General features: G+C 35.7%; 1 protein-coding gene across 1 annotated transcript in view; it reads left to right on the forward strand.

Moving 5' to 3' along the window:
- LOC308631681 (uncharacterized protein C18orf63) overlaps positions 1–27,064 on the forward strand; it is a gene marked incomplete at its 3' end in the record, with an annotated part of 74,985 nt that overhangs the window by 27,114 nt on the left and 20,807 nt on the right. Inside the window, 5 exon segments of the mRNA XM_081263068.1 lie at positions 903–999; positions 1,109–1,194; positions 2,426–2,609; positions 14,173–15,146; positions 15,148–15,175. Coding sequence (XP_081119194.1) covers positions 903–999; positions 1,109–1,194; positions 2,426–2,609; positions 14,173–15,146; positions 15,148–15,175 — 1,369 coding nt within the window.

Genomic DNA, 27,064 nt, shown 5'->3' on the forward strand with positions numbered 1-27,064 from the left:
CTCAGTAGTGGACTGGATAAAGAAAAGGTGGTGAATATATACAATGGAATACAATTCAGCCTTAACAAACAAGGAAATCCTGTTATTTGTGACAACTTGGAAGAGCCTGGAGGACTTTATATTAAATGAAATAAGCCAGACAGAAAAACAAATTCTGGGTGACCTCATACGTGGAATTTGCGATTTTAAACCCATGAAGCAGAGAATGGAATGGTAGTTGCCAAGGAGTAAGGTGGGGGTGAAGAGGTAGATTAGGGAGATGATAGTCAAAGGGTACAGAATTTCATTAGGAGGAATAAGTTGGAGAGATCTATTGTACAATATGGTGACTATAGTTAATGATATATTCTTAAAAACTACCATGAGTAGATTTTAAGTATTCTCAACACAAAGCATGTGTGTATGTGAGGCAAAGCTTATTATGTTAATTACCTTGATTTAGCCATTCCACAGTGTATACATATTTTAAAACATCTTGTCATACTTGATAAGTATATGTGATTTTTATTTGTCAATTAAGACAAAAGATTTAATACAATGTGTGTTTGAGAAAATGATTAGGGTTTTTGTTTGTTTGTTTGTTTGTTTTTAACACAGAGGCACTCAAACACTGAACCACATCCCCAGACCTATTTTTTATTTTATTTTGAGACAGGGTCTCACTGAGTTGCTTAGAGCCTTGCTTTTGCTGAGGCTGGCTTTGAACCCACAATCCTCCTGTCTCAGCCTCCCAAACCACTGGGATTACAGGCATGCGCCATCACGCCCAGCTTAGTTTTTAAATTTATATGTGGTTAGTGAGATAATTGCTAAACCTTTGAACACTTTCTAAATTGCAAGTTAACTTATCAAGCTATATTTAGGCATTGGCTCATATATTTTACCAACTCTTATTTTCACAGTATGAAAATGGGACAAATAATAAATATTCTTCATGTCACACCCCCTGACTGTCCATTTCACTCATTTGAAGATTTCCAAATGCACTGGGATGACCTGGTAGGAGCAGAAATATATGTTATATTAGAGTTATCTTTTTTTGTTTCTTGTAATTTAACCAAAGTTTGGCTTTCTCCAAGATGATTTAAATTTTGTGCTTAATTTATAGTATGGCTATAAACTTCCAGAAGATTGTGGAGATGTTAAAATATATTGCAACATCTACTTCAAAATGGTCGGAGAAAGAACCTTCACGTATCCTTTAGGCACCACTTGTATCAGACGTTGTCTGCCCACCTTTTATCTAGTCTTATTCCCACTACCAGTTTGTCATTAGCTAAGTGAAACTACTTTTCCCTCTACTTCCCTGCAAGAGTGGCTTTTGTTTTGCTTAGAATTTCTCCCTATTTACTTGAGGATGAGCTTAATAAGGCTAATTTTTTCATTAAATACTATTTCAACAATTTAGATAAAAAAGAAAACAGAGTAGACAGACAAAATATTTTCATATTTGTTTCCTAGTTAAAAAAAAAGTTAAAAAAAAAAAAAGGTGTAAGTCTCCTTAGCCAAGAGCACCCTCCAGTGGTGTGTTGGACATTATTGGAAGGGTTGAATTAAAGAAATTACGAAGATTTTTCTTTCTGGAAGATTAATTTTACAGGCAGTTTAGAGGATATGACTTGCATTTAATGCATCAAATTAACGTAAGAAAATAGTTAACTGTATTTTTTAAAAATTCAATCATAAAAAGAGCACAAGTGCTCAGGTAGAACTCTAAAATCTTAATAAGCACTGAGTTCACCCTTCCTGTCTCTTACTCTTTATATTCTGGCCAACTGGAATTTAGAAATGGAATAGCCATCACCTGCTCTCTCTATTTTACATTTCCTAACCATCTGCTGTAAAACTGAGGTTTACATATACCAGTTACACCCTTTCACTCAATGTTAAGACATTATTCCAAGTCTTTAGAATATTCCTCATGAGAAAAAGTAACTTCTTCCCTCAGAGAACTGCTTTTAGGATTTGATTATAATCCATATGTGTTGGCTCTCTGAATATTTCATTGATTTTTGAGATATATATTTCATTGATTTTTGAGATATTAGATATTCATCATTATAATCTACAAGTGTTATGTGTTCCTTATAAATTATTTTTTTAATATCTTAGTTTGCCAGCTGTATAATTAGGGAACAAGAGTTGCCTTGATTGTGAATGTTATATTAAAATATCATATACCCCCATAAAAATATGCAACTATTATTAACAAAAAGTTAAATTTTTTAAAAATGGAAGGAATGAAGAAGGTCTCTGAGGAAGTGTGCTTTTTGGCTTTGAATAGTATGGGACAGGCAATATAAAACTAGCTAGGATTTATTTATGTATCTTTTCAACATTGCTATTTAAATACTTTTTAAAATTCCATGACAATTGCTATATCGTGTATACAAAACCCCTCATATTGTTCTTTAACATTGTTCAGATACCCTCTCAGTTGCATTAGAAGTCAGCCAATCCAGTTCTTTCCAAGGGTAGATTTGGAAGGAGTATTGAAAAGTTTTCTTTCAGACTTAAAGTCTAAACTACCCCAGATATGTGGATTTCCCATAAAGATGACAAATAAACCTTGCTACTACACACATGAACTAACCAAACCTCATACACAGGTAAGAGATGTTTTAATCTTAACTTAAAGTTCAAATCATATAATGCAGCCATCTTACTTGGATCTCTTGCTTTCTTTGATGACCCAGTCCCTGTGTAAGGACTTTTTCTCCTAGTTCAGTGTTTCATTAATACTACATGCTATCATCAATGTATTTAGCCATTTATTCTTGCCATTTGTCACTGGTGTATTTAACATGGTATTATAGTTGTTTACTGAAATATTTCACCTACTTTGAGGATATAAATGAGTTGGGTTGCTAGAGATTAAAGAGGGCACTAAAGAGTATTTTTTGGAGACCGTGCTGTGGGTACAAACTCAGTTCAGTAGAAGGCGGGGTGCCTGCTGCTCACCAGGATAAGCCACTGGAGGTGTTCTCTGGAAACTGCAGGAGGAAAGCAGTACTGGCTCCTATCTGACTTTACTGAGAAACCACTATGTCTGCTGGTGGATAAGTGAAAGAAGGGCCATTCGGGGTTTATTCTATACCCTAGAGTTTGTTAGAACAAAGGGGTAAAAAACTTAACTTGAAATCGGATTTAGAGTTTTAAGTTTTACTAGAAAACTTTGGGGGAATGAGGACTGCTTCTTCTGGGTTTGTCCTCTTTGTATTTTTAAAATCAAATTTTATGGTGACATATAGCATACATATAGAAAATACATATATGTACAGTTTATTTTTTCCTCTGTTCTTTTTATTTTCAATTTATTTTTATTTTTATTTGTTTTACTTAATTGTACATGACAGCAGAATGCATTTCAATTCATCAAACACAAATGGAGCGCAACCTTTCAATTCTCTGGTTGGACACAGTATAGAGACACACCATTCGTGCAATTATACATGTACCCAGGGTAAGGATGTCCATCTAGTTCCACCATCTTCCCTACCCCTTTACTCCTCCCCTCCTTCCCTTTGCGTAGTCCAAAGCTCCTCCATTCTCCCCATGTCCCTCCCTTCATCATAGATCAGCATCCACCCATCATAGATCAGTATCCACTAATCACAGAAAACATTCGGCCTTTAGTTTTTTGTGATCGACTTATATCAATTAGCATACTATTCTCTAACTCCATCCATTTACCTGCAAATGCCATAATTTTATTTTCTTTTAATGCTGAGTAATATTCCATTGTATATACCAGTTTCTTTATCCATTCATCTAATGAAGGGCATCTAGGTTGGTTCCATGGTTTAGCTATTGTGAATTCAGCTGCAATAAACATTGGTATAGCTATGTCACTATAGTATGCTGATTTTAAGTCCTTTGGATATAAACCAAGGAGTGGGATAGTTGGGTCAAATGGTGGTTCCATTCCAAGTTTTCTGAGTAATCTCCATACTGCTTTCCAAAGTGGTTGCACCAATTTGCAGTCCCACCAGCAATGTATGAGTGTACCTTTTTCCCTACATCCTCTCCAACACTTATTGTTGCTTGTATTCTTGATAACTGCCATTCTAACTGGGGTGAAATGAAATCTTAGAATAGTTTCGATTTGTATTTCTCTAATTATTAAAGATGTTGGACACTTTTTCATATATTTGTTGATTGCTTGCTTGTATATCTTATTCTGAGAGTGTCTATGCAGTTCTTTAGCCCATTTATTGATTGGCTTGTTTGTTTTCTTTGGTATTAAATCTTTTTGAGTTCTTTATGTATTCTGGAGATTAGTGCTGTATCTGATGTATGTAAGGTAAAAATTTGCTCCCATACTGTAAGCTCTCTATTCACCTCACTGATTGTTTCTTTTGCTGAGAAGAAGCTTTTTAATTTGAATGTATCCCATTTATTGATTCTTGATTTTATTTCTTGTGTTTTTGGAGTCTTGTTAAGGAAGTCTAGGCCTAATCCAACGTGATGAAGATTTGGGCCTACTTTTTCTTCTATTAAGTGCAGGGTCTCTGGTCTAATTCCTAGGTCTTTGGTCCACTTTGTGTTGAGTTTTGTGCACGGTAAGAGATAGAGGTTTAATTTCATTTTGCTACATATGGATTTCCAGTTTTCCCAGCACCATTTGTTCAAGAGGCTATCCTTTCTCTAATTGGCACTTTTGTCTAGTACAAACATTGGTCTACCAGTCTATTTTGATGCCAATACCATGCTGTTTTGGTTACTATAGTTTAATATCTGGTATTGTGATGCCTCCTTCTTCACTTTTTTTGATATGGATTGCTTTGGCTATTCTGGGTCTCTTATTTTTCCAAATGAATTTCCTGATTGCTTTTTCTAGTTCTATGAAGAATGTCATTGGGATTTTAATAGGAATTGCATTAAATCTGTATAACAGTTTTAGTAGTAGGGCCGTTTTGACAATATTAACTCTGGCTATCCAACAGCATGGGAGATCTTTCCATCTTCTAAGGTATTCTTCAATTTCCTTCTTTAGTGTTCTGTAGTTTTCATTGTAGATGTCTTTCAGCTTGTTTGTTAGATTGATTCCCAAGTATTTTATATTTTTGGAGGCTATTTGAAATCAGATAGTTTTCCTAATTTCTCTTTCAGTGGGTTCATCACTTACATATAGGGATGCATTTGATTTATGGGTATTGATTTTATATCCTGCTACTTTGCTGAATGAATCATGTCATCAGCAAATAGTGATAGTTTGAGTTCTTTTCTTATGCATATTCCTTTATTTTGTCTGTCTGATTGCTTTGGCTAGAGTTTCAAGGACTATGTTGAATAGAAGTGGTGAAAGAGGGCATCCCTTTCTTGTTCCAGTTTTTGGAGACAATGCTTCCATTTTTTTTTTTTCCTGTTTAGAATGACGTTGGCCTTGGGCTTAGCATAAATAGCTTTTACAGTGTTGAGGTATGATCCTACTATTCCTGGTTTTTCTAGTGTTTTGAACATGAAGAGGTGCTGTATTTTATCAAATTCTTTTTTAGCATCTATTGAGATAATTGTGTGATTTTTGTCTTTAAAGACTATTGATGTGATGTATTACATTTATTGATTTCCATATGTTGAACCAACTTTGCATTCCTGGGATGAACCCCACTTGATCATGGTGCACTATCTTTTTAATATGTTTTTGTATGCAATTGGCCAGGATTTCATTGAGAATTTTTGCGTCTACATTCATCAGGAATATTGGTCTGAAGTTTTCTTTTCTTGATGTGTCTTTGTCTGGTTTTGGTATCAGCGTGCTGCTAGCCTCATAGAAGAGTTTAGAAAGGTTTCCTCCTTTTCTACCTCAGGGAATAATTTGAGGAGTATTGATATTAGTTCCTCTTGGAAGGTCTTATAGAACTTGGCTTAGAATCCATCTGGTCCTGGGCTTTTCTTGGTAGGCTTTTGATGGTCTCTTCTATTTCCTTGCTTGAAATTGATCTGTTTAAATTGTGAATGTCCTCCTGATTCAGGTTGGGTAGATCATATATTTCTAGAAATTTGTTAGTGTTGTCAAAATTTTCTTTTTTGAGTATAACTTTTTCAAAATAATTTCTAATTATCTTCTATATTTCAAAAATGTCCATCATGATATTTCCTTTTTCATCACAAATTTTAGTAATTTGAATTTTCTCTCTCCTTCTCTTCATTAGTGTGGCTAAAGGTTTATCATTTTATTTATTTTTCAAAGAACCAACTTTCCATTTTGTCAATTTTTAATTGTTTCTTTTGTATCAGTTTCATTGATTTCAGCTCTGATTTTAATTATTTCCTGTCTTCTACTACTTTTGGTGTTGATTTGTTCTTCTTTTTCTAGGACATTGAGATATAATGTTAGGTCATTTATTTGTTGACTTTTTATTCTTTTGATGAATGAGTTCAATGCAATGAACTTTCCTCTTAGCACTGCCTTCATAGCATCCCAGAGATTTTGTTATGTTGTATTGGTGTTCTCATTTACCTCTAGAAATGTTTTTATCTCCTCCCTGATGTCTTCCACTATCCATTGCTCATTCAATATCATATTATTTAGTCTCCAGGTGTTGGAATATCTTCTATTTTTAATTTTATCATTGATTTCTAGTTTCATCCCATTATAATATGATAGAATACAGGATAGTATCTCCATTTTTTTGTATTTGCCGAGAGTTGCTTTGTGGCATAATATATGGTTTATTTTAGAGAAGGATCCATATACTGCTGAGAAGAAGGTGTATTCATATATGTACAGTTTAATAAATAATTATCAAATGCCCATGTAAATAAATCTAGGCATAAAATATAATATTGTTAGGAGTTTGGGAACCTCTGCTTACACATTCCTAGTTATTACTCAACATACTCAAAGAAAGGTAACCACTATCCTGACTTCTTTGAAAATTATTTCTTGTTTTCTTTGTTTTTTAATCTTAGTATGATCCTTAATTCTATATTTGAGTTTTGCCTCTTTTTGAACTTCATGCCAAGGAAATTGTAGAGATGTGTTCCATTGGGTCTGGCTCTTTTTGCTCAGCATTGTATTTGTGACATTCATCGATGTTCTTTCATTTAGCTGTAGTCAATTCACTTTCATTTCTGTGTAGTTTTTATTGTATTTTATTATACCACAGTTTGTTTATCCAGAATACTATTGATAGACATTTGGATTGGTTCTGTTTGAGGGCTATTAGTAGTCATGCTGTAGTGAACATTTCTGTGTGTCCCCTGGTTATATGGACTTGATTCTTCCAGCAGTGAAATCAGTATGCTTCCAACTTTAGTACCTATGCCAAGCTATTTTCCAAAGTGGCTGCGCCAGTTTATACAAATCCCCTCCTGACTCAGTCAGTATAGGAGAGTTATATTGCCCCACATCCTTGTCCACATGTGGTAGTAGTCTTTACTTTCAACCATTCTGGCAGATGTGTTTATTATCATATTTTTAATTTATATTTTCCTAATTATTAATGAGGTTGAATACATTTTCATATGCATATTGACCATCATTTCTGAAGTGTCTTTCCACCATTTTTGTACTGTGTTGTATGTTTGTTTTTAATCCTTTTAGAGGTATTAACAGACAACAGGTATGAATTCTTTATCAGTTATGTGTTTCACATTTATCTCCTTCCATTCTATGACATGTTTCTCATTCTCTTAATGGTGTATTTTAGTTGACAGGAAGTCTTATTTACCGTCAAAATTATCCATTTTTTAATGATTGGTACTTTTTGTGTCTTTTTTTTTTTTAAAAAAAGTGTCTGTACCCAAAGTGATGAATGTATTCTCTTATAATATCATCTAATAAAAGGGTTATTCTTTTCCATCCAAATTTAGATATACATTCCCATTGGAATTTATTTTTGTTTTATGGTGTGATGTGGGCAATAATATTTCTTTGTTAATAAGGATATCTCTTTGCCCAAGCAATAGAATTGAAAAGACCATTCTTTCCCTGCTATTTTTTGGTGTACAATCTCTTTTGTAAGGTGTCTTATGTGTATGGGACTATTTCTGGGCTCACTCATCTTTCTCTGGTTTGTGTATTTATCCTTGCACCAATACTATACTTTCAGAATTATAATTAATCTTAATCTTTGCATTTATTACAAATATTAGTGTAAGAACATTAAATTTTATAGATTTATTAAATCTAGTGAAGCATCTTATTATTCTTGATTCATGCATTTTCATTCAAATTTAGTTTCAGTTTATCAAGTTTTACACACATACATACACACACATACACACAGCCTGTTGGGTTTTGATTGGAGTTTATCGAGTCTTATAATATTTTATATTTCTCCTCATATTTAAATATGTCTAATTACTCTCAATAATAGTTTATAATTTTTATAGGTAAATCTTGTACACCTTATTAGATTGGGTCTTAAGTATATATTGTGAATGAACTTTTAAAATTTAGTATCTTTTATTTTAAAATATTTTCATATTTACTATAATTTCTTTTTTGACCCATGAATTATTTAAAGGTATATTTCTTAATTTCCTAACTTGTGAGAATTTTTTAGTTATTTTTTTCTTTTTGGTTTCTATCTTATATTTGCTGAAGGGGTGTTCTGATCTCCCACTATGATTGTGATTTGTCTGTTTCTCCTACTTTTAGCTTCTGCTTTCTGTATTCAGAGACCACAATAGTAGATACATGTAAATTTAGAATTGTTTGTCTTCCTAGTGAGTTTAACTTGTTTGCATTTTGTATGACCGGACTTACTTGTTGCCAAACAGTAATAAGATTTCTGGGCCTGCTGTATTTTACCCAGAAACACAGAAAGGGCTTTCCACTGAAGGCATTTGAAAGGAAAACTAGTGTTGCTTTGTCTTCATATGCCACAAATCCTTCTTGAAAAAGCTTCTGTATTCCATTAAGATTTATGGAGATTTTCCTGAATGTAACTGTATTTTTCTGTATTGGTAGATAGCTAACAGATAAACTTGTTTGTTCTCATGGAAAAGAGCATCTGTCCATTATTCCAGCATAAAATAGGAATACACTAGAACCACTGTGTATACTTAAAAAGGAACTACATTTGGATGCCCACCAGGAACAGAAGTGCTCTAGAGATCATTCACAGGACTACAGTTTCTCTTTCTGCATAGCTTGTCTGCTCAATGTGCCTTCTTGACTTACTTACCAAGGGTCTCTGTTTAGTTTCCACTGCTATAGTGATTTGGGCTTTATTTATTTGCCCCAAACATCATACCTTGTGACATTTTTTCAGGTTTTATTTCCATGTGAATTATTTGAGTTTCCTTATACTCCTCTACTAAGATCCACCAGAGCTGGTATCTGAGACCATTCTCTTCCTAAGCCCAGTCACATCATCTGTCACTAGCCAGCTTATGAATTTGGTATCCCTGGGTCAGGGGCTATCCACCCCCTCTACAATTAGCTGGGGAAGCTGGCACAAAAATATGGTAAACTAGACATCAGGGGCTATAAGCAAGGCTTCCTTAGAAGGACTATGGATGGACAAATACCACTGACATCTTTATGATACCATGTCTTAACATTTTTCCTAGACATAACCTATTTTATAGTTTAGTTGCTAGCCAAGATCACATTCAGAGAATTTGGAAGAAGATATATAATTACATCATGTGTTTTTATTTATTTATTAAATACAATTCAAATCTGTTTTATAAATACTAAATCAGGACAATGTACTTGTGAAAATTGCTTCATAAATGTAAAATAATAACTGGAAATTTTGATCATACATTATACCTTTTGCTTATACATTGTCTTCTGAAAATGGAACCCTGATAATAAGACTTATTGTAATGAGTCTACTCATTCCTTTCTTTCCTTTTATTTTTCTAGTTTAAGTGCTTTTCTAGTCATTTCTGTGCTTTCTGTGTACCAGATACCTTTACATGTATCCTCTAATTTAATTATCAAAATTGGCCCTAGAGATAAAAAATTGTTTTCTTAATTTTGAAGAAGAAGGAACCAATGCTCAGGGAATCCAAGTATTTAACTGAAGTCACACAGTTTAACATACTGCAAAATTAGAATTGAAATCCAGGGGGCTGGGGATGTGGCGCTGAGTTCGATCCTCAGCACCACATAAAAATAAAATAAAGATGTTGTGTCCACCAAAAACTAAAAAATAAATATTAAAAAATTCTCTCTCCCCCTCTCTCCCTCTCTCCCTCTCTCCCTCTCTCTCTTAAAAAGCAAAAAAGAAAAGAAATCCAGATAGTCATTCTGAGTTTTGTAATTGGAAAAAGTTCAGATTTCCTCTTCAGAGCTCAGATTCTAGAAGTTTTCTGGTTTTGAATCCCTTATTACTTGTATAATTTGGGACAAGCTATTTGATCTCCCTGTGACTTAGTTTCCTCACTTGTAAAGTGATATAAAGAGACAGTGGTGGTGAGACACCACTTGTCATGGATGAAACACTCTGGGAGCAACTCTGAAATGTAATCTAGTGCGTGTCATGTTTGTCAGGGATTGTCTTTCACAGGAGCAACACCTGTGAAGGATGGGAAGAAAGCAAGGTTGGGTAAGACAGATGTTGAAGCAAGGTAGGCACTAGACAGCCTTGGCCAATCCTCCCAGCCATCTGAGGCTAGACTGGCCCATCAGAGTTCTACATTGGCCAGAATTGCCAGGCCTTTGTAAACTGTCCTGAGTTTTTAAAACTCAGCTGATTTTTTAAAATGTTCTAATTAGCAGGAGTGCTTAGCCAAACTAGCTGTTTTAAATTATGGAAATTTCTAATGATGCTTGAAAGAAACTGGTATAATGAACACTCACATGCCTGTCATCTAGCTTCCCTTGACATATTTTTAGGTAAGGGATAAACCAGAGTTATTTTGAGACAAATTTCAGATATGTTATTCTTTTGCCTTAAAGACTGTGGTGTGCATTTCTGCCTTATAAGAGCATTTTTATACCTACAAGAATTAACAACAGTTCCTTAATATCATCAAAAAACAGTTCATACTACAATTACTCATTTACCTCAAATATTCATTTTTCAATCAGAAAATATGTCTCTAAATATCTTTTCATCTATACCATTATCTATAGCAGTTATTTGCTAGAAAATCAGAATCATTTACTTTGGAGAATATCCCCACACTAAGCTGGTGCCATGCATATATACAGGTCTTAATAGATGAAGTACATTTGTTCACACATTTTGGTTATTTCTCAAGTTTCATTTAATCGTTACCTTAATACTAGGCCTCCATTAGATATCCATTCATATCTAAATATAGGTTCAAGCTTTTGGGTTTTCTCTATAATTTTATATCAGTGTGTAATGTTATATACATTATATATAAATTCTAGAAATTAAAGGTCCACCAAAGTGCATTTTCCAATGATACCTAGGAGAATAATTATAATGATATAATAAAGCTTATGCTTTTTGTTGGCTCATGACTTCACAAAGCTTTGGTTTGTTTACCATTTACATATATTTAAGTTCTGTGAATTATTTATGATCTCATCTGCTGTTTACATAGTTTCTTTTTAGTCTTCTTATAAATTTTGAATATAAACCTAGAGATTCCCCCCTTTGGGCTATTTATATTATTTTAAAAATTGAAATTATGAGTAAATAATATATTGACACAGGCCAAGGGGCAAAACAAATTCCTGGAAACTATTTTCACTAGCAGTGAATATCTGAGACAGGCAAGAAGAAAACAGAGTATGAATATAAACATATTTCAAAAACAAGACCCATATTCTGGAAAAGTTTCATGTTAGAACATAAGTAATTTATTCTTACATGAATCTTTCTAGAGTGCATTTTTCTTTTGATATTTCAGGTTGTAGGTATGTAGTTTAAAAGTTACTACAGTTTATGAAACCCAGGGTCCAAGAAATGAATGTTTTTCACTTTTCTATAATAATTTCATCCTAGTTCTTGAACCCTTTTTTCATCAAATGGGAAAAAAAATTCAACCTGGACACTTCAGGGTAACTCAGCCACTTCAGATAAAATCATCTCCTTGAAGTAGAATTTCAACCATATTTAAGAATTCTTCTCACATGCTTAATTGGTGTGCATAAGATGAGGGTAGTGGTGCATGGGGAAATTCACTAGTAGGTTTGCCTAATAGGGTCTTAAAGCACATGCTTTAAGCTTCATCTGCTCTGGATATCTGCAGGGCTGGTGAGTGATCACCTGAGCTTCTGCTAACTATAACTGAAAGTCAAAGAAGACATTTAGCCTTTCATCAAAAATAGCAGAAGTGGGGCTTTACCTTACTTCCTCCTTCCAAATTTTGTGTATGTGTACTGATTGGCTGGTCCTAAGTCAAAACCCTGAATGCAAAGGAGAAAATGTCACTTTGAGATTTCCAGGCTCTTGCTCAGGAAAGAACACCAGGAAGAAAGTTGAATGGAGGTGAATACCAGTATATCATTCCCACTGGGGATGGGGCAAGCCTTCACTTCTTGATCGATCTGATGGTGATGGTCTCTTCTTGTGGTATTTTGACAAAGATGGTATACAAGATTACTCAGACAATTTTTACCTTTATGTTGGCTCCCATATATAGAGGACTTTAGAAGAACAGCTATACCCCACTCTTTACTCTCTAGAGGTATTTGAATTTTGTCCCCCAAAGTGTATGTTAAAGTTCTATAGATTTTAAAAATTTAAACCACTACAATTTTATGTAACTTATTATGCCTCATAGATAATTGGGTCCATCTCTTATTTTTACTATTTACAGGTTTGATCTCCCCAAAGTCTCTCCTAGTTTCCTTTTAACCCTATTCAACAACTGAACTTCAGTAGGCAGGAGAAAATACAATTGTTCTGGTTTGAATGTTATTCCTAGAAGCTTTTTAAATTTTATTTTAAGCTGTGAGATATTTTTGATGTAGAAAGGTGAAAAATCACTGTGTTCAATGTTTCAGATTATTACTACATTTCACTCTTTTATAGACACTAAAATTTAATTGATATGTATTTTAAAAGATTATAAACACTTCCATCAATAGATGAATTAATAAATAAAATGTCATGTGCATTCAATGGAATAGTCAACCATAAAAGAAAATGAAATTCTGATGTATGTTACAACATGGATGAAACTTGAGAACATTATGCCAAGTGAAATAAGCCAGACACAAAGGGAGAAATACTGTATTATTTCATATGAAATATCTAGAATGGGCAAATTCATAGAGTTATCTAGACTAGGCAAATTGCTCCCAGGAGCTGGGAGGAAGGGGAAACATTTTTGTTTGGGATAAAGAAAATGTTTTAGAAATCATAAGATAACATAAGTTCAATGTAAATTGTACTTTCAGCCAGTAAATTGTTCACTTAAAAATAGTTAAAATGGTTAATTTATTATAAAATTTTTGTTTTATTTATTGTTGTGTTTTAAAAAGAAAACATTACTTTTAATTTTTCAAGCTAACCATAAATACTTGGCTCTCTTTGATGCATCTGACCAGTCAGTTTGACAAATACTTGCTGAAACACTGTGGTAGGCAACAAAAGTACAAACACAATTAAGACAAAGCCCTGCCCTGTAGCCAAAATCCCACTTATCTTAAAAGGTTTAGTGTGGACACAACATCTCCTTTTTTCAACAAGTACTTTTGAGTAAGTATAAAAGATATAAGAAAAAATAAGTCATGATTCTTCCTCTCCAAGAATGTACTATCTATTTAGGGAGGTGAAACATTCTCACTAAACCATAAGACCACTTCCCTGTACTAGTTTTTTGTGACAGGTAATTGTTAACTGGCAGCAGATCCTTAGAGGGTTGAGAGAAAAACAGTCATTCTGTGGTAGATTGACAGGTGGAGGATTTGGAGGAGGTGGGACTTTCAGGACAGGGAGAACCACAGCTGAGAACCGATTAGAGAAGAGGGAACATTCTTAGCAAGATGGATGCATGAACACTTCTGGAGGACAATGTAGCTCTCTGTGTGTGTAGTTTTCATAGCTATTTATATAGAATTTAGAATATGCCTTCATCATAAGACATTAATTTGAAAGGATGGATATAAACCATAAGAAATGTACACATTATACCAGAAGGCCTATTTGCGTAGTGTTTTTCTTCACCTGTTCTACATATTATAGTATTACTTTATATTCTTTTTTTGATGATATTTATATTTTTATTTATTTTCAGTTAAGGACATTATTACTTTAATTTTTTTTCCAATTTCTATTCTTTCAGGAAAACAAAGTCAAGCCGCCCAATTTGACTACTAAAAAACTGTTCAGGGCTTCTCTGACTCAAGCCACTTCCTTAAAACCTTCCTGGGCTCCCAGTCTTCTACCATGTTCAGTAGCAACAGACCACAAGGTGGAGCTTTCCACAAGCCAGCCACAGTCTGGCATTTTCTCATCTCTGCACGGCCAGCCAGAGTCTGCTCAGGATAGAAAGCCATCCCTGTCTCACAAGGTTCCACAACTTTGTTTTAAAGAGTCAAAACTCAACAGAGGAGACAATCAAGTTCAGCAAACAAGCCTTAGCTCCCAAAATAACATCACCCCTAAATTTATACCAATTTTCAAAAATAAAATGTTACAGACAAACAAAAATATCTCAGCACTTGGCAAACTGAAAAGAAAACAGCATGTTTTTACAGAATCTAAATTATTTTCACTTAAAACTAGTATAATCAAGAACGACAAACTAAATTTAGGTCAAACTATTAAAAAAACACCCAATGATAACATTCAGATGCATGCTAGAAATTTAAATCAGAAGAGCTCCAGATCTCTGCAAGAAATAAATATTGAGTCCTATGAAAGTATGACAAAATATTCCTCTTATGGAAAATCAACGGTGAGATCAGATGAAAGCAAACAGCTATCTAATAGTGAAGTATTTCAGATGTCAAATAATAATTTAGGTATGATAAAAAGCTCTGTTAATTTCCATGAAAGAGAAAATTTAACAAGTAAATGTATAACAGAAATTTTAGGGAAAAGCCACAAGTCTCTAAAACTGGAAAGACAGCCACACATTTTTGAATCAGACATAGAAACTAAAGATCCCCAACTACAGCAGCAATCAGCAAATCAAACTAAAGAAGTCAATGTAAGTGATCATAGGTCGATAGTAAGCAGAACAGCCCGGTCTAAAAGAAAATTACATCTGGAGCCTTCAGACACTTCAAAGAAGCATCATTCCAGCACTGCTCATCGGGCGATCCAGTTCTTCTAGGGACCAGGTAAAAAATAAAATTTGGAAAAATTGTTTTAATCTGATGATATTCATGATGTACTAGACCTTTAAAAAGTAAGAATTTACATGATTTGCCCAAGATCATCTAGAAACACAAGTATTAAGAAACAGAATTTCCACCCAAGACAAGTGTAAGTATACAGTTAATTTTTAATAAAGTGTACTTCTTCAGTCTGATATAGATATCTGATTTGGATAAACCAAAACCTAAGAGATCTCTCACCATTCCCAAAACTTAGAACATAGATGTAAAAGGAAAGAATATCTACCAGGTAACTGAGATGACACCTTTTATTTGTTTTTCTTTACATTATTTGAATTGTTTTTGCTACTTTGGGGGCTCCCCAGTATTTTGGTAAAAGGGAGCTAATCTTAAATTTCTTTTTAACATCAGCAAGGAAATACAGAGAAGTGGAAATGGCACATCTCTTGAATAAGGTCTATGTGCAGCCACTGTTTTGTATAATAAAGACTCCAGAGAGGGAATGACACAGAGACAGGCCCTGTGGGCTGCTTTTCACTCTTCTGGGGTCCCTGCAGACTAGGAAGTGAGGACAGCGGCAGCCTGCCTTAAGATGTAAGGTTATATGCCTCCAGAATACCATCCTTCTAATGGCACCTGAGATAACAGACCTCAAGGGAGACCAGAGGTTCATCACCAGGTCAGAATTCATTCTGAAAGGGATGTAGTATCAGCTAAATTTAAACTTGAGATCTTGAGATTTAATTGACAATGCTGAGTCCATGGCACTGAATTCATAAACTTGTGCATCTGGAAATTATATTTTATTCTGTGTTTCCATCTGTTCTTCTCTAAGAACAAATATGTTACTAAAATATCCACAAATACTTTTTTTTACATAGAACTATTGGAATATTTTCAAATTCTTTAGGAATCAACTAGAAAACATTCTTTCTTCTTCCAAATGCTCTTTCTTCCTATAACTAATAGAATTTTTATCCTAATTTGAATTAACTAAAAAAGGTATGTTATAATGTTGTATTTTATATTGTTTTAGACGTTTTACATTGTAATGCACTCAGTAGGTGGTTAAGGAAAAAAATGTACCTTAAAACTTGTTATTTGTATTTCTGGAAATAATGTAATATATTCCAGATTTTATATTATTTTTAGAAGTATAGCACCTTCTTACTTTGTTTACTTAAAATCTGACATAATTTTTAACATAAAGTCATTCCATCATCTATAAACAATAACATAATGAGGATGATTATAGAATTTCATTATAGATAACAGTTTCTCCTAATTAAAAAATTAATATGTACTCCTGGGAAAAGTTTGATAAAACAGCAGTATCAAGAAAAAGTTAAAAAAAAAAACTGCCTACAATTTCTCTTTGCAGAGATGCTTACAGAGATGGCCATTCCAAATGCTGATGAATGCTCTTCTAGATGTGTCTCATGGTCACTCCTGTGAGCATGAGTCAGGTTCCGTGTGCTGCTATGGAACTTCCTTATTCACTTGATAATTTTCTCTTTAATTTTATACAGATCTTTGGAAAGTTTCTAATTATTTTATATAGTAATTTGATAATAAAAAATATATTTTTGCCTTTCCTATTTTTATTATTGAAACTAATTTGAAGAATTATTTTTATTATCAAAATTTTTAAATCACACAAAGTGCAGATAACAGTATGAAAAAACACAGTCACCCAGATTCACCAATTATTAATGTTTTGCCACTGCTCAATCTGGTCCTCATAGACAAGCATTTTTTGTTGTAATATTTTAAAGCAAATTCAAGGTATCACATAAAATTTCACTGATGAACACTTCAGGACCTATCTTGAATGTAAGGTATGGTGTATTTTTTAAAGAAAAAATCAGGATGTATGTATACATTACATTTTGAGGATGTCTACTGTGTCTCATTGGCTCACTAAATTTCACTTTTGTTTTTACATGTGAACTAACAGGAATCCCTGAGTACGTAAAGCCTATTTTACAGCAGAAGGAGAGCTTTTATTGGAGTGGAGATTTCTTTTTCCAGCAACATTTCTTGTCCCCTGCAGTGTGCCAGGCAGTGAGTTAAGCCTTGTATCCACTGCTGAAACCAAGGAGACAGCTACTGCCTGAGCCCCAGGACTAATAGTCTCCAGCAAACTCTTCTGACTCCTGACCCAGGCCTCAGGCTACATATGTATTGAAGCAAATGTCCAGAATGACCTTCTGGTTCATATTACAAATAAATTTTCTAACATTAGAAAAAAAAAGAGAAACACAAATAGAGCTTCTCACCTAATGAGTGTTATTCTGGCTTTCAAACATTTTGGACATTTATTTTATAAAACATGATCCAATTGTTGCATTACATTTAAAAGAAACCAAAAGTCTTCATTGAGAATCCCACTGAAACAATCCTTCATCAAAAACTAGTAGAGAACCAAGTTGAAGTTGAACTTTGATTGTTTAAATGTGGTCTGTCCCCACCATTTCACTAAACCACTGCAGTTAAACAAAAATAGGCATAAACTCTCCTTTGAAATGTAAATAGAACTCTAGCTCCTGAAACCTTTAAGCATTTTTGTTTTCCCAGAATTTTCTCTATTTCCCAAGTTGCCATTTTCACAGGCACATACACTTAGTTTAAAGCCTGTTTTGAGTGTTCCTTTCTCCTTCTGAAGCTAGTATTATAGATAAGTAAGACACTGTAGTAAAGAATGGGACATCATTTGTCAGTGAGGCTGTGATGACAGGATTTGTTTGTGAAAGTAATATTCACAAATATGTATGTGTGGTCAGCACGGTCATCCACACATGTAATCATTGTGAAGCCAGACTTTCTACTGCTCTGGATTCCCAGTCTGCTTCCTGCAGTTGCCCTATCATTACTAAGCCTTAGGCAGTGAAGACTTAACATTGTAAACTAAACAGAAGAGCTAAAAGAAAGTCCACTGCTAAAGTGATATGTAATATCTCCGAGTTCTTTATAAAGAGAATCTTGGTTGCTCCTCCTTCACTTCATTAGTATGTAAAATTTAGAATTTACAATATAGTATTTCACTTTGATAAATGTAAACCTATGTGGCAAAACTTGCTGTGTTAATATCAGCTAATGTTCTTGTGTAAAGTAGGTTTATTTTTCTCTTATAATTTTATCCTAATGAAAGTTTGAAATATATATATGTGTATTTATATGTATGTGATTTAATCTTGGTTGGTAGATAGATTGTTGATATAACATTCCATGTTCAGAAAAAGTTTCTAGACCAAACTTTGTGCTCATATTTTCAATAATGAAGATTTTGGTACATTTCAAAGATTATAATTTCTGAAAGCCAAGATAATTCCAAATCTAATTAAGGAAAACTAAATTTTACTTGTTTAAGTTTTTGTTGATTTATACACAATGTGAAATTCTCCTCCTGAAAAATCATTCTTCACATTCCAATTGTGCATTAGTTTTAGAATCATGATTTCTTTTTGCCTATATCCAGAAGTTTAAGAAATCAGCCATTATATTTAAAATACCCATGGAAATAGGCCAAAATTAATTTCAAGAATCATACTTAAAGGAGTACCAAATTCTTCTCATGTAATACATTTTCAGAGTATATGCTGCTTTTACATTTGTATTTGTTTTTATTTATACTTTTATTACATGTTATAATTATATCATTTATTGTATTTACTGCTTGCTATAGCAAAAAGGTAAAAATGTGGAGCTTCTCAATGATTAGTTTTTATTTGACTAACCAATCAACCAGATTTTGCTTTTTTTTCAAATTGCATATGATCTGGTGTTATGCTGGAACTGACAAAGTATTGAATATTTATTAATACTTAAGAGTAGCCAGTATTTATAAAGAAAGATTTAAGGTCCTTACGCATTGATATTTAAAATGTTCATGCCGTCATATCCTTTATAGTGTTTTATTTTAAATAAAAAAAAAGGTATTTCAAATTACTGTATTTTTTCATATGTCAGAGTGATTGTATATAGGACTGGAAAAGCTTAGACACATTACAAATTCCTTTCCCGCTGTGATTCCATTTCTTTGCATGCATTTGCTACTGGGCCTATGTAAACTACTTTAGTGCCTTAGCACTTGCTCAAACTGTTGTTCTCAAAAGGCCTTTGTGATTTCATTCAGTAGGTATTTAGTACTGTGTTTGTTGTGTGCCAAGCACTGTTATAGATACTTCGGGCATATAAAAGGTACTGGGTGAGACTATGTCAAACAAAAAAATTTTTCAATTTGAAGCTTTTCCTGTGATTTTTAAAATTTCTGGAACCTGCTACCATTCAGTTTTAACAGGAAAAACTGTCAACCATCTTAATTTATCTGCTTTTTTAACGATAACTGATATGAATTGATTTTAAATGCTTCATTTATCTTTTCTACGCTTGTTTTCTACCAGTGAAATTTTTTCTACTTTCCACAAGAAATAAAATGCTTTATGTTTTGTTGTATTCCACAAAGAGCATCCTGGATACTACTGCATATTGATTATATTATGGAATTCCTGAATTTAAAACCATTCAAGGATGTTTTGCTATTTGCATTCAGAGATGAAAGAATATATATGGAGTGTGTGTGTGTGTGTGTGTGTGTGTGTAGAATTCACATATTTTTTAAAATTTTGCTTCACTTGTTTCTTTCGAAAGCTTCAAAATGAATTATTTCTAGTTGGCAGCGTGTATTTCCTGCATAGAAAATATAAATTTGCAGTCATACTTCAGGAGAAAACTGGCAAAATATATTTGTTTCTGTGTTTTATTATATATCTATTTACTTCACCACTAAAATAATTTTGAAATAAAATCTTTAAATCTCTGAGAACAGGAGTTAAGTTACCTTAAAATAAATCTTGGGTCTGCACTTAAGGAACATTTGTCAGTATAACCGTTCAACTAAAGTGAATAATGTCACAGAATTTCATTAAAAAATGTTTAAACTCTTATTATAATTTTGAGAATAAGAACATCATATAAATTTTCTTTTTCAAATCCATTCTTAGTTCTGCACCTTGCCAGTATTGTTATTACAAAATGAGTACAAGACTCTTAACAAGCAGAGGACACCTCAAGTCCTTCATTCCCTCTTCAGTTCTAAACTTGGTAACTTTTATTTTCATCTGAATCAGAATTTTAAAACTCTAGATAGGGCAAAGGGTTGGGAGGGGAAGACAGGAGGAATAGGGGTAGAAAAGATGGTGGAATGAGATGGACATCATTACCCTGAGTACATGTATGAAGAACAAATGGTGTGAATATACTTTATATACAACCAGAGATATGAAAAACTGTGCTCTATATGTGCAATATGAATTATAATGCATTCTGCTGTCATATATAACAAATCAGAATAAAAAATTTAAAAATAAATAAATAAATAAAGTTACCAGTCTAAATCTTAGAGGAAATGAGAAACCACAAAAATAAGCAATAGTATTCAAAATTGCTTTTGCTCTTAAGAAATTTGATAACCCAGACACAAAACTGAGCTGAGGATTTGATGACATAGAGGAGTGAGGGAACGATAGAAGAAGAGAGACTGCCAAAGGTGGGTGTCTGACTGGAGCTGCCCACTGCCCCTGCAGCACACACCTATTGCTGGGACCTGAAAGGCGATGTCCTCAGCACCCAAGAAGGGTAACAGGGGACTATGGGCTACTGCTGAGGCAGTGTGGGATAAACATTCCTAAGAAGTCCCCCACCCCCAAAAGTGGATTTCAGCCCAAATTTGCATCAAGTTATCCAATAAACCTCAAATCAAGAATTCTGTTTAAAAATATATTAGAAATGTCAAAAACTTCAGGGAGAAAAATAAAACATTACCAAGTGACATTAAAACAGATCCAAGTAAATGGAGAGGTATATCTTGTTTACAGGTTAGTTGAGGAGCAGGTCACTTTCAACCTCAGGTTCTGTGCTGGCAGCCTGACACTGTCACCACAAAAAGGACACAACTGGTCTTCTTGCCTTGGAGACCCAGTAAGAGGGTGTCTGAAGCCAGCTTTGCAGTCACAGAGGAAAACCTTTCCTTTGGTTTTATGATTGTTTCAGTTGAAGGTTTTGGCCTCTTGTGACTCAGCTTAATTTTAAAAAGTTTATTCATAAATGTAAAGAAGGAAACAAGAAATCACTCCAAACCATACTCCCCAGAAAGAATCCTTGTTTACATGTTTGCATTGGCCCTTACAGACCTTCATGTGTATATATATATTTATTTTTACAAAACTAAGAACATTCTTGCTTTATACCTGATTTTTTCAGTTACCACTGTTTTATATGGACCCTTAATCAGGCTTTAGGAGCTTTGTTGGTTGGTATCTGCTCTGGAAAGATTAGATGGACACCCCCTAAGACAAGGAAAATGCCATCTCTGTTAGGAGTCTGGATCTCGGGAGCCTCCCAATAATTCCCAATAATGGCGAAGGGGAGCTAACCCTCCCCACGGGTCTCACACATTCTGCTACCCATGAATATGGCTTTCCTAGGCTTAGTTCCAGAATGTATTCACACCTGCTTGTTCAGTTTCCCAACCCTCTTCAGCTGGTCACATGACCTGCCAGATTCAAAGGGAAAGCAGGTTTCATTTCCCTCCATATCTCTGATTTAAATTCCCCTGGGCTCAATCTTGTCTGTGCCTATTTTACTCATGTTCTGCTAAGTACATCCTAGGTCATATGGTAGGCCCTTGCCGGGTCAGTGTGGCAGCATTTGCTATGATCTCCTGGGCTCCTCAACGTGGATCCTGCCTCATCTCTCCACTCATCAATTCAGAAACACAGCATTTTTCCAACTCCACTTCACTGCATATCCTCTGGATCAGCTAAGCTCAAGGTGTTTTTCTGTTCTATAGGTTTTTCCATGCAGAATTTTTCCACTATGTTTTCTCTCTGTGTTATCCTTGCCCTCTGCAGTGAGCCTGGCCACCACTTCCGTGGCCACAACCAGCTTGGCTCCAGTGTACTCTTTCTTGTTCTTAGTTCAATGCACCCAAACTTCTGAGTCTTTAAGAAACTCTGTCCAATACTTAATTTCAGTGAATTCCCTCTTTCACCCACCTCACTGAGAAGCCGTACTCCCACTGCTTTAACAAAGCCGGGGAGCAACTGGCAATGCAGCCTTCCCTAATCTGCCATCTTGAATCTTCCCCTATTTTCTGATTATCTTTTTCTTTTTAGGTAGCTATTGAATTTGAGAACTATTTCCTGAGCAGATACTTAGTAAAAATTTGAGTATGAGGCTCCACCCTATTCTAAGCACTGAGAAGGAAGAAATACATACCCTCACAGTAAGGATTTGGTCCCTGGGAGGGCCCAGCCACCACTCACATAATGTAACCAGTGTCGATGGTATTGAACAGAAGCACAGGGTTTGTACAGTCTACCCTCTAGCTAAACTTTCTTTTATAACTTCTATTTCTAGGGGAAAAAAACCCAGTAATTACAAAACCTTAATAGATGAATCTTTTATATTAAAAAATAGAGCGACATTCCTGTAGACAATAGTGTTTTGTTATACTGACAAGTTAATGAGCTTCAGCAAATAAGATGCACTGTAATTTCTTTCACTTTAAAAACTAACAAAAAAATAAATGTCATCAAAGTGAAATGTGCTACCTTTCTGGATTTTTTAAAATGAAATTTGTTGTTTAGACATAGTTTATATAATTAGTAGGCACTGTTCTAGGTCCTGAATATTTTTGTATCTATTTTTATTATACAGAAAGATTTAAAATTTTTTTACCCCAATTTTTCATTTTACATTGATAATATTATGAGATCACTGTTTTCATTTATGAAATGAGAAAACTGATGTCAAGAGAATTTATAAAATTTGCTCAAAGTTGGGCAACCAATTATATGACAGTGTTACGGTTGGAATTCAGGTTTTCAGGTTTCTAGCTCTTTACTTTTAGACAGCTGTGGCTCCTGACCACCTAGAAGGACAATAGTCACAAAAAAGAAAGTTAGCTTCTGCTGAGCCAAGGCCAACAAGAATGACCTTTGATTGTGGGAACCATACCACAGTTCTGAAGATCCTTCAGTTACCATCAGGTTTTACAAATTCCTCCTGCTCTTTTTCCTTCTCTAATAAGAATGAAAAAAAAAATATGAGTTCTTGTAGTCCTGAGTTTAACTAACTTCTAGTGCTTCCCCTCTTACGAAATGCAAGCTATAGACAGCCAACAAATGATCTATTTAAAGAAAGAAGATATAGGAGGAAAGTAGAAGGGAGGCCTGGTAAGTGTGCACCTCTTGGCTGAGCAAGGAGCCAGGGCCTCCTGTTCAAGAACTGAGGTCCTCCCTCCTGCAGGGGAGGGATCATATTATTATTATTAGTTCTGGTCTTCTATGGACAGCTAGCTGCTTTGCAGGGGAGAGATATAGCATAATTACAATGAAATGTGTTTTGTTTTTTGGAAGTATAGAAAATGGAACAAGATATTGTCTTCTAGATACATTACCTATACAGAAAATGGTTATCTATCCATAAGAAGATAGATAGTTATGCAAACTGATAGAAGGAAGGAAATCAGTTTGCATAACTAGTGAGACTATGAAATGCTTTCTAAGATAAACTGCGATTTTTTAACTTCTGAATTCACTGAAATTTCTAGAAATAAGCAGAATTCTCAGAAAATATTGCCAAGCAGTACACTCATAGACAGCAGAGCTAGAGAGTAAGTCTTACAATGTGACCTGCTGCACCATGAAATTAAATGATCTAATCATATTAGGCCATTTAAGAAGTTTTAATAACTAATGACTAGTGAGCAGGGATCTCAGGTTGCAGTTGTCTTGTTTGACTTTTATTTTGTGGCCTTATTTTTTAAAAAATCATTTCATATATGTTCTGGAAAAAATATTAGTTTATGCTCTTTTTCCAGTTTAATTCAGTGCTTACCCTCATAACAAGGATGATGAAAGATCTGAGGAAAAAAAGAGGCAGGGTGGGGGTATTCCATATTAGATATGAATCTCAAGCATTTCTTTGTAATATCTTCTTCAAGATTAAAGAACAAGAGGCTATCAAAAAACTATTCCTTTACTGACTGAAAAAGGAAACATAATTTTACTATAAACTTGAACTAGAAAGAACTATTAAGAATCAGCCAGGGCCTAGCATATCTTATAAACTGTAAAGGAAGAGGAGAGAAATGCCCAGTCCCAAAAATTAGAGACCCAGGGAAGTAGGATATAGTCACAAAAAGCTGAATTGTTCGGGAATGAACAGGGGTCAGAAGTCACAGTTATAGTCAATAGTACAGAGGGGCAGGGGGAAGAGAGGATATGAAGTCCCTGGATACCTTAGGGGCATCACTGGGGGCTCTGCAGATGGAACCCAAGGTCCTGTGTAGGTCAACCATCCCGTAGCGGTGCCACTCTTGAGTCCGTGGCCCACAGAAATAGCAAGACACACATCTCCGTGGCTGATTTAAGCCTCTAGGCATTGGCCTTGGTTTGTTACCAGCTACAGATAACTAATACTTCCATACAGGGCACACACAAGGTCATGAAGTCGGGGTTACAAGGGAAAGTGCTCAGCAAGCACCTCAGGACATCAATCTGAACACAGGAGGAAATATCTGTGTAGGTTAGATTGGGCAAATCATCCTGGGCTGCCTCTCCTTCTGCCTTTGTGTGAGAGAACAGTTCTGAAGAGCGCACCCAGGCCCAGGATGGCGGAACCAGGAGGCTGCCTCCTGCTGCTCCACAGTGGAGAGCCCAGAAAGCAGACAGGCAGCTTCTCCACAATGTGGGTGAATAAAAAAAGGGGGAAGGCTTTACTGGACCCTAAAACCGGACACTCAAAGCAGACTGGGGACACAGGAGGTTGGATATAATAAATAAGGAAAACTCCCCAGCAGCACGGAGGCTGCAGAGCCAGGCGGAAGCTCCAGCCAGAGGCCTCTGCGGGCCGAGTAGAGGGATCAGGGAATTAGAGGAGCCTGTGGGGTGTGCAGGGACCCAGGACGTTGCCCCACAAACCTGGATGATGCGATGCACGATGTCCAATATCCATGTGTGGGGAAAGAAGCCACCGTCTCCCCAGGCGGCCTGTGGGGGACAAGGAAAGGAACCACTTTGCATTGCCGCCTGGCAAACCCGAGCTTGGCCTGAAATAGAGGCCAAATAAACACACGCTGCAGGACACAGAGTGTGCTTAAGTGACCAGGAGGAAATCAAACGGGGACGACTTGTCCAGCAACCCACCAGGCTCTTCCCATCCCCTCCTTCCAACTGCTTGCAGGACCCGCTGGGAGAGACGCATCTCCATGGAAACCCCAAGGGCGGGGTGGGGGAAATTGGAGACTGAACCCAAGACCAGGAAATGTGGGGTCCACAGGTGATGTAGAGGACTAAGAACTGGCTCCCCTACTACACGAGTGGAATCCAGGGGAGATCCCTGGGGTGCAGCCTTCCAGGATGAACCAGCAAGTACTGGGCCCCGGAGGTGCGCTGACTTGGTCTCCAGACCAATGGGCATCCAGCAAAGAGGCCGAGGCCACCTAAGCCCAAACCCTGCCTCCAGGCCTTCTGCCTGTGGATTACCTCTCCCACTCCAGCAATCTGGAGGGTGGGGCATCACACTCCAGACAGCCCCCCTAAAATTGCTGAGAATATTTTGAACTCCAATGGAAAGAATTCTTTAACCTTTCATCAAAGTTTTTTTTCTTTTACTTACTTAATTACTTATTTTTTAAATTGTTTTTCACTGAAGACTTGCTACCCAAATCAGACTCCCTGGAAAGGCTGGGGCGAGCTGTACTTACACCAAGTCTGAGGTACTTAGGAAATGTGGTTCTGTTATCTGAATATCTTCCTGTTTGTGTTTCTAATGGACATAAGTTCCTCCAGGCAGCCTGGCGGACCCCTGAGTTAGGTTAAAGGTGTCCCTCACACCCTGTGCTTCCCTGTGGCATTCTTTCTGCTAAGTCACAGTGAGTCACAATTTTTAAATGTGTGACATAAACAACAGAGAAGACATGTTTACACAGAAATTTTCAAGGGTGTCAGTAGTCTCTGTATATACACAATTTTCATTAAAAACCTTTGTGCAGATGAGTAGCTCTTGATACTCCCTTCCACTAGCCCTGTGCGCGTACGCTCCCTTTCAGAACATTTCTCATTTCACTTAGCAACAGATAGTGGTCTCAAGGTGTCACATGGAGCTTATATGCTTGGAAAAGTCCCCAAGAGGCTGGTTTTATTAAGGGGGTTCCTCTCCCCTGCTGGCCCCTTGAGAATCATTCTTAATTAGTTGGGACCAGGGCTCCAGCTTGCAGCTCTGAGAACTGGGAAACCAGTGTGAACTTCCGTTTTCAGCAGGAAGGACTGACCTTCCCTGAGGAGAGCTCAGTATCAAGGATTCCACGGTATCAGGACGTGCTTATTTCCCCACCACCCTGCTGTCTCCTGACCATGCAGCTGGTCAGTGGCTGGGAAGCCCTAGAACTGGAAGAGCCCTCTGCATGCACATGGGGGCCCAGGGACTACCATCTCACGAGAGTCTCCAGAAACTCAGCAACCTTGTCTAAACGGCAGTTAATGACTATAACCTAGGTTTTCATGGCAGATCTATGAAACAAAGAACTTTTATATAAAATTGAGTAGGCCCTTTCTCAGAGCAGTAAGTTCCGCCTGCCTCTTTCCTCCTGAGAGCCAGTTTTAGTATTTTATAAACATAGTAAGCCGCACTAAACACAGGGCCACTGAGATGAAAGGAAGGAGCGTATTTTTAGACATATTTCTCTCTAACCAGATTTACCACTTTCATTATATTGCTGCCTACTATTGCTCTGTGGTCTCTAAGGAAACAAATAGATGAAATTGAAAATAAAAACAACATAAAGTAGGATATTCAATACCCCAGGTTGCAGATGCCCAATCAGGT

The sequence above is a fragment of the Spermophilus citellus genome (assembly GCF_964194105.1).
Source record: "Spermophilus citellus genome assembly, chromosome: 12".
NCBI lineage: Eukaryota > Metazoa > Chordata > Mammalia > Rodentia > Sciuridae > Spermophilus > Spermophilus citellus.